General features: G+C 28.4%; 2 protein-coding genes across 2 annotated transcripts; one reads left to right on the top strand and one right to left on the bottom strand.

Moving 5' to 3' along the window:
- Positions 1–1,427: 1,427 nt before the first annotated feature.
- Positions 1,428–3,664, bottom strand: LOC111681522 (ADP-ribosylation factor-like protein 3). The gene is made up of 5 exons (XM_023443356.2): positions 3,517–3,664; positions 2,310–2,438; positions 2,094–2,225; positions 1,690–1,926; positions 1,428–1,582 (listed from the first exon to the last, which is right to left on the bottom strand). The coding sequence occupies exons 1-5, from the start codon at positions 3,517–3,519 to the stop codon at positions 1,544–1,546; spliced, it is 540 nt and encodes a 179-aa protein (XP_023299124.1). The 5' UTR covers positions 3,520–3,664; the 3' UTR covers positions 1,428–1,543.
- A 112-nt stretch (positions 3,665–3,776) lies between these two features.
- LOC111681521 (X-linked retinitis pigmentosa GTPase regulator) lies at positions 3,777–7,244 on the top strand. Its single transcript, XM_023443353.2, has 4 exons — positions 3,777–3,968; positions 6,069–6,591; positions 6,648–6,723; positions 6,786–7,244. Exons 1-4 carry the CDS (start codon positions 3,785–3,787, stop codon positions 7,221–7,223), a joined length of 1,221 nt encoding a protein of 406 aa, XP_023299121.2. The 5' UTR covers positions 3,777–3,784; the 3' UTR covers positions 7,224–7,244.
- Positions 7,245–8,139: the final 895 nt, after the last annotated feature.

Here is an 8,139-nt window from a genome sequence, read left to right as displayed (position 1 = left end):
TAGTTTATATATATTTTTTACGTACTACACAGAGAGAAATGTATTTTTAAGTTTTGAAAAATTGTATTTTAATTTTACGTGTTCTTTTTTAAATTGTGAACTTTTTTTTCTGTTTAATGAAATGTATATAAAAAAATGTATTTAGTTCTATTACATAATTTAAAAAGATTTTAATAAAATAAATATATATTTAAGTAAAACTTTATATTTGTTTTCCTTTATATTGTAATAAGTTTATTTCATATAAGTAGGAATGTTATATTCGTCTCTGTTAGATCTTTTGAGTGATTTTCCGAAAAAGGTCATTTATGGGAACTTGGTTCATTATGATTCGAACTCTAGAGAATTTTTAAAAAGGAAGAGTTATATGGGGGATAAGACTAATTTGGAACTGTTTCTCATGAAGTTTCAGTTCAGTTTTAATTTGGTTCTAGTTCAGTTTCAGTTCTAGTTCGGTTCAGTTCTAGTTCAGTTCTAGATCAGTTCTAGTTCAGTTCTAGTTCAGTTCTAGTTCAGTTCTAGTTCAGTTCTATTTCAGTTCTAGTTCAGTTCTAGTTCAGTTCTAGTTCAGTTCTAGTTCAGTTCTAGTTCAGTTCTAGTTCAGTTCTAGTTCAGTTCTAGTTCAGTTCTAGTTCAGTTCTAGTTCTAGTTCAGTTCTAGTTCAGTTCTAGTTCAGTTCTAGTTCAGTTCTAGTTCAGTTCTAGTTCAGTTCTAGTTCAGTTCTAAATCAGTTCTAGTTCAGTTCTAGTACAGTTCTAGTTCTGTTCTAGTTCTGTTCTAATTCAGTTCTAGTTCACTTCTAGTTCAGTTCTAGTTCAGTTCTAAATCAGTTCTAGTTCAGTTCTAGTTCAGTTTTAAATCAGTTCTAGTTCTGTTCTAGTTCTGTTCTAATTCAGTTCTAGTTCAATTCTAATTCAGTTCTAGTTCAGTTCTAATTCAGTTCTAATTCGGTTCTAGTTCAGTTCTAGTTCAGTTCTAGTTCAGTTTTAAATCAGTTCTAGTTCTGTTCTAGTTCTGTTCTAATTCAGTTCTAGTTCAATTCTAATTCAGTTCTAGTTCAGTTCTAGTTCAGTTCTAGTTCAGTTCTAGTTCAGTTCTAGTTCAGTTCTAGTTCAGTTCTAGTTCAGTTCTAGTTCAGTTCTAGTTCAGTTCTTGTTCAGTTCTAGTTCAGTTCTAGTTCAGTTCTAGTTCAGTTCTAGTTCAGTTCAGTTCTAGTTCAGTTCTAGTTCAGTTCAGTTCTAGTTCAGTTCTAGTTCTGTTCTAGTTCAGTTCTAGTTCAGTTCTAATTCAGTTCTAGTTCAGTTCTTGCTTAGTTCGAGTTCAGCTCTAATTGACTGCCACTTCCTTTCTAGTTCAGTTCTAGTAGGATATACCTAATTTTTTGTATTTTATAAAATGTTGAAACTAAAATTAAATCAAAAAGAAAATCTTTTTAACTAATAATCAATATGTATTTTTATTTCTTAATAAATTATTAAAAATGTGCACATTTAAAACAACCGCAAAATAATCACAAGAATTAAATCCATAAAAAAATCTGGAATCATTTTTTCATATTCTTGCATACCCAATCCATACCCTCCTGCAATTGTAAGAAAATATACATTGTATATACAAAACAATGTCATTAGTTTTACTCGTATACTGAATAGACAATTAATAATAGAATTTATGTTGTTCTATTCTTACTTTAATACCGGTACCCTCTACAGCAGAGCAGGCCTTTATTTGCCAAGTACGCTCTTCAAGACGCACCAGGCCAATTGCTTCGGCAACTTCAGATGATGACATTGCATTTGGTAAATCTTGTTTATTGGCAAATATTAAAAGAGGAACTTGTTTGAGACGATTGTCCATCAACATTTCAAAAAGTTCATTGCCAGTTTCAGCTAAACGTTCACGATCTGTGCAATCAATTACGTAAATCTGCAAAAAGAAAATAAAAAAATGCAAAAACACATTTTATCTAATGGAAATCTCTAAAACATAAACAAATGTGGCATTGTTATTTGCCATGCAACAATGGCAACCAAAGTAATAACATGAAATGAATACTATAATTTCTATTTTGTTTTGTTTTCTTTATTTTTTACCAAAACATCCGTATTTGCAAAGTAGTTTTTCCAGTATGGACGAATTTTCCATTGGCCACCAATATCCCAAACATTTAATTTAAAGCCATCAGCTGCAACCGACTTAATGTTAAAACCAGCTGTCGGTGTTACCTGTAAATAAATTATTGTTTTTTTTTTTTGGTTAATTGCTGGCAATCAAATATTGTGTGTGTGTGTATGTAATGTTTATTTTACCGTTGTTATTTCTTCATTGGCTAATTGTTTTAAGATTGTAGTTTTTCCGGCATTATCCAAACCAAGTAATAAAATTCTGGCTTCCTTTTCTGGATTTGGCCTTAATTTACGGAGCAATGATAATAACCCCTGTTGAAGAGTACAATTAAAAAAACGGTTAAAATTTAATTTGATAAAGTTATTAATTGCCATTAATTGTGTAGTAACGGCTATAATCGTATGGTTTTTGTCTTGACTAGAAATAAAGTAAATAAACTAAAACAGTGTTGTATATTATGGTAACAATTTTTAATAGAATTTCTTAAAACGATAAAAACATTTATAAAATATATATTCCAAAAATATTTCCTTTTGGTTAATAAAACATGATCCATATAATTTTGTAATACATATTTGGCTTTCAAAATTATTTTAAAAAAGTTATTTTGCTTTTCATGTTTAATTATGTCAATTATCTTACAAAAAATTTCGAGTGTATTTTAATACCAAAATTTACAACTATGTACATATTGTCGTTTATCAAACAATAGAGTTCGATTATAACGAGCAATATTTTAAACTAAAATAACCTCTTGGGTTGATCAGCGGTAGGGTTCTATAGTTGAAACGAAAAGTCGACTTTTTGACTTTTTGCATTTAGTTAAAAGTCGATTTTTCGATTTTTCGATTTTTCGACTTTTTTCATTTAATTAAATGTCGATTTTTTGACTTTTCGACTTTTAATATTTTATAAATAGTCGACTTTTCGACTTTTTTTACTAATTTTTTTTTTAAACATTTTGTCTACTAGAACAAAATAGTTGACTTTTCGACTTTTTTCTTCAAAAAGTCGATTGTTCGATTTTTTTAAAGTCGATTTATAGAACCCTAATCAACGGGAATATTTTGACGTGAAATTTTGGGGAATATTTTACTTTAACTACAAGTTTTACACAAGTAATAGTTTTGAAAATCATTCAGAACTGTTAGAGAAAACAACATATCAGAATATAACAATCTTAAATATGAAACAAAAATTGAAAAAAATCGAAATTTTAATTCATGTATGTTAAAACGGGATTCCACTGTAATGCATTATACACTTCATTCAAAAAAAGTAATCATATTGAATTCCCGGTTGCCATGGTAATTATTTATAATATAAACAAAGAAATTGTGAAAATAACTATTATTATATTAATATGTATAAAAAAGAAATATTTCTTACCATAATTTCAAATGTTTATGCTTTTATTTATAATCACTTTTTTTGTTGATTGCACAAAACTTTACAATGATTTGAATATGTAAATCTTTTGTTTTCTTTTTTTTTTTTTGTATTCTAGATAAAACAATTTAAGCAAAAATTGTAACAAATAACAACAGTACACTTGTAAAGTTTAATACGCACTGAGAGTTGTTGATGCGATTGTATTAAAAAGTTTATAGGTATTGTTCTGCTTAAGCTAACATTGTTGTTAGTGGGTTAATTTACTATGGAAGAGGGTGGTGGTGGAATAGGACCATGTTATAACTACAATGCAAGTAATACTAAAGATCACTTAGCAACCATTAAAGGTTCAACAAGAGAGTATAACAAACAATGGCTAGTTTGTGGTTTTAATGGTTTTGGACAATTCAAATTTGAAAAATCTAAACGGAAATTGCTAAATTTTGAAGGTATGTATGTGGGTAGTTATGTATGTACATCATTATGGGAAAATTGTTAATCTTTAATGCAGTTTTTAATAATTTTAATTAATATTAAGAATATTTATTGGTTTTTTTCTATAAACAAGAAATTTATTTACTTTATATAACTGTTCAAAGTTATTTGTCGTCAACATGATTTTGTATCACCTCAAGTGAGGTTATGTTTTATTGGTAGAGACAATAGAACACTCGAACGTTTTAACTGGTGGAGACCAAAAATTCTTACGATATTACCTGGTGGAGACTATTAAAACTCTAAAACTTATTTCTGGCAGAGACCACATAATCACCCCTATTTCGATTACGTTTACGCATTCAGTTACGTAATGATCGAAAAAAGGTATTGCAACAAAAAACAGAATCGTAAGAAAAAGAAGAAGTAATTCCATTTCGTTTCAATGATTGTGTGTGTTCAGCATTTCGATCGTAATTACGTTTTTGTAAGTTGTTGTTTATATGGCAGAGAGTCGAATCCAAATGCAGAATACCAATGTTGCCAAACGGAGAAAATTTCGATTCAAATTGAAATGCAGAATAGGGGCCAATACTTTTGATACAACCAATTCGTGTTAACTTGTTAGATAATTGCTTATATGTTAAAGAATACCAAAACGATTTTATTTATGTTCTATATGTTGATGACATCACAATTGCCTGCAAGCATGAAAAAGTAGTTAAAGATTTAATAAAGGACATAGCATCAAATTTTGAAATTACAAATTAGGGTTCTTTAAAGTTATATTGGGGAATTCAAATAACAAGAAACAGAAATGGTATATTTTATATGGACCAAAAAGAACACATCAACAAAATTTTGAAAGAAAAAAATATGGAAAATGCAAAAGATTCAAAAATACCTTTGGACCCAGGATATTTCAAGAATGAAGATGATAAAATTTTAGAAAACAATGATCAATATCGGAAAGTAATTGGCTCGTTGTTATATTTAGCAGGAAACACTAGGCCAGACATCGCATTATAAATTTCTATTTTATCAAGAAAAGTTAGCAAACCTAATTCAACAGATTGGAATGATGTTATTTAAAAGGAACTCGAAATTATAAGTTGCGTATTGGAACAAATGAAGAACTAATATTGGAAGGTTTTTTTGCGTTATTTAAAAGGAACTCGAAATTATAAGTTGCGTATTGGAACAAATGATGAACAAATATTGGAAGGTTTTACTGATTCAGATTGAGCTGGTGATAACAATGGAAGAAAATCTAGAAGTGGCTGTCTTTTCAAATTAGGAAATTCAACAATTCATTATGCTGCCAGAAAACAAAACATTGTGACACTTTCTTCTACAGAAGCAGAATTAGTAGCCTTAACTGAACAAGCTATATGGATAATCCAATTATTAAAAGATTTTGGTGTCGACTCAGTACCAAAATTGTTTGTTGATAATCAAAGCACTTTAAAAATTTTGGAATCTGAGAAAATAAATTCAAGATCAAAACATATTGATCTTGTCAAATACTTTTATGCAAGAGACCTTATGCACAATGGAACAATTTTATATGAATACCTTTCAACTGAGGAAATGATAGCAGATGTGTTTACTAAACCCCTATCAAGAGTTAAATTTTTGTAAATTTAGAATAACAAAAATATTATGTTATTAAGAAGGGGTGTTAACTTGTTAATATGTAAACTTTGTTTAGTTCAATAACTTTATAAATTTTGTTATTATTTTAATTTAGTGTTCATTAATTTTGTATATCAAATTTGTTGAAAGAAAATTTTCGTTACTTCTAAATAAAATTTATTTAAAGACAGAAGTCTTAAATCGTTTATTATTCAAGAATTCGATGCTCCAACTTCATAAAGATATGAACAACTTAAATCTGTATAGAAAATCTTATTTAGAAACAACAAATACCCGAATACCCACACCTGCATTAGCGTCATAATATACTTAACAGTACACTTTGATATGATTCCATTTTTTTGTTAAAATATCCTTTTTCGATTGTTGTGTAACGGAATGAGGAAACATTTTTTATGTTCAATATTAATCCAAAAAAAGTTGACATACCATTAAAATCGAGTTGAAATCCTTTTCAGAATTACAAATGCCTTTAGAAGAAACCAATACTAATGTATTAGTAGCCTGTTCTTGGAATTGTTTAGCTGTTGCTTGCGACTGCTCTCTTCACCTGCAAGGCTTCATATCGAATAATCCCAGAACTATAAAATCTATAAAGACAAATGTTCCCATCAAATCCATAGATATTTGCGATAAATTTTGCTTAGTTTTACTGGAAAATGGAAAAGTTTATAAATTACTACCTGAAAATGAAGAAAAACTTAAAGAAATTACATTTCAAATTGATGTAAAGACAATAACACCACAAAAACGCAGTATATTTGGAGAATGTAAAATGACTAAAACAATTTTGGAAATGGCTCATATAGCTTGTGGCGATAATATAGTCATAGCTGTTAGTACTACAAATGCTGTTTTTAGTGGTACAACACAAATTTATCAATTTCCTAAACATCAACGTATAAAACAATTAAAATGCGGCTTTGAACATGCTCTACTCTTAACAACAAATGGTGATATTTATACCTGGGGAAATGGTTTGTATGTTAGGTTGTAGGATTTTTTTAATTAAGTTTCTAAACTTTTGTTATTTTTAGGAGAGGACAATTGGGTTTGGAAGTATTACGTGTAGAGGAAACTCCAACTTTACTGGAAGCTTTAGCTGGTATAAAAGTAAGTAAATAAAAACTAGATCTAATTACATACGTAACTAATAAAGTATTTCTTATATTTAGATAACTTATATAGCTGCTGGAGGTTGGCATAGTGCAGCCATTTCGGCCTTTGGTGATCTATACACTTGGGGATTCAATTCAAATGGTCAGCTAGGTTTGCGTCTATATAAAACAAATGATAAACATCTTAAAGAACCAACAGTTTATCCACTGCCACAAATAATCGAACTAACAACATGCCAGAGTTGTAAAACTGCAAATAACGAAGAAGATATGAAGTCCAATTGTTATCCGCTAAAAGTAGTAGCTGGTGCAAGGCATACAATATTGCTTATGAGTTGTGGCTGTTTATATGTCAGTGGTTGGAACTCCTATGGTCAATTGGGCTTAAAAAATTTTAAAGAATATTGTGATTATTTCAAATTTGTACTTAAATTAGAAGATGTCAACGATAAACAAATTATATGTGGTAATTGGTGTACAATAATAAACAAATAAATATGTTAAACAAATAAATAATAGTTTTCTTTTTTTATATAACAATACATACCTTTAATTTATGTTCTATTTACTTACAAAAAAATCTCTTCTCTTGTAGATTTTAAATATAAAGAATTTCAAAGTCAACAATAATTTTTAGTTTTTATTATGTACGTATGTATGTATATTCCATTAATTTATACAAGAGATAAATAGAAATTGTATAAATTGTAGAATGCAGACTCACATAAGTATATAAATATATATGTATACAAACTAATACTACATAAATACATGAATTTCTAATTCTAAATAATATTTTTCGATATGTTTTATTATTAATGAAAAACTTAAATTGAATCTTAATAAAAACTAATAATAAAAAAATCTCATCAAAATAAATGAGTAATTGTTGTTGTTTAAAAATTTATAAAAAAAGTAATAATAAATGATATTGTTATAAATTAAATAAAGCACACAGAAATGGAAAATTTTTATATCGCGACACTATATTGAAAAATAGTGACAACTAAAATGTTAATCAAATTAAGTGACAAAATGACAAAATCTTTCTAACGTTGGTTACCAAGTCTGGTCTAAATCTAAAGGACCAAATTGACTAAACAAGCGGCTTGACAAAGATACTTTTTTCATTCCAACACACACTACACAAACATTGCTCGTACAATCACGGATTTGTTCATTTTTTTGTGGACTTGCAAAGATACTGATTGAGTTGCAAGTTTATACAATAAGTTGTTCCCGTACTAAAATGTCAACGTATTTTGTTGTTTTTTTCGATTACTTCAGACTGTATCTGACTAAAACCTGCAAAACTGACTAGTACTAAAACAGACATTATATAAACAATACAAACGGATTGACAAAATTTCAATAAGAGTTTAGATGAACGCTTAAGTATCCCATTTGTGCA

This window comes from Lucilia cuprina, chromosome 4 (assembly GCF_022045245.1).
Source record: "Lucilia cuprina isolate Lc7/37 chromosome 4, ASM2204524v1, whole genome shotgun sequence".
In the NCBI taxonomy this organism is placed as follows: domain Eukaryota; kingdom Metazoa; phylum Arthropoda; class Insecta; order Diptera; family Calliphoridae; genus Lucilia; species Lucilia cuprina.
The sequence above is the reverse complement of the archived record's forward strand: the minus strand, read 5'-3'. Positions and strand labels throughout refer to the sequence as shown.

Bases quoted from the DNA above. Each gene is read 5' to 3' on its own strand.
- LOC111681522 (XM_023443356.2), bottom strand. The intron at 2,226-2,309 runs GTAAAATAAACA...ATTTATTTACAG, and splicing joins CCAATGAAGAAATAACAACG to GTAACACCGACAGCTGGTTT. The intron at 1,927-2,093 runs GTAAAAAATAAA...TTCTTTTTGCAG, and splicing joins TTGCAAATACGGATGTTTTG to ATTTACGTAATTGATTGCAC.
- LOC111681521 (XM_023443353.2), top strand. From the start codon at position 3,785: ATGGAAGAGGGTGGTGGTGGAATAGGACCATGTTATAACTACAATGCA. The intron at 3,969-6,068 runs GTATGTATGTGG...AATCCTTTTCAG, and splicing joins GAAATTGCTAAATTTTGAAG to AATTACAAATGCCTTTAGAA. The intron at 6,724-6,785 runs GTAAGTAAATAA...TCTTATATTTAG, and splicing joins AAGCTTTAGCTGGTATAAAA to ATAACTTATATAGCTGCTGG.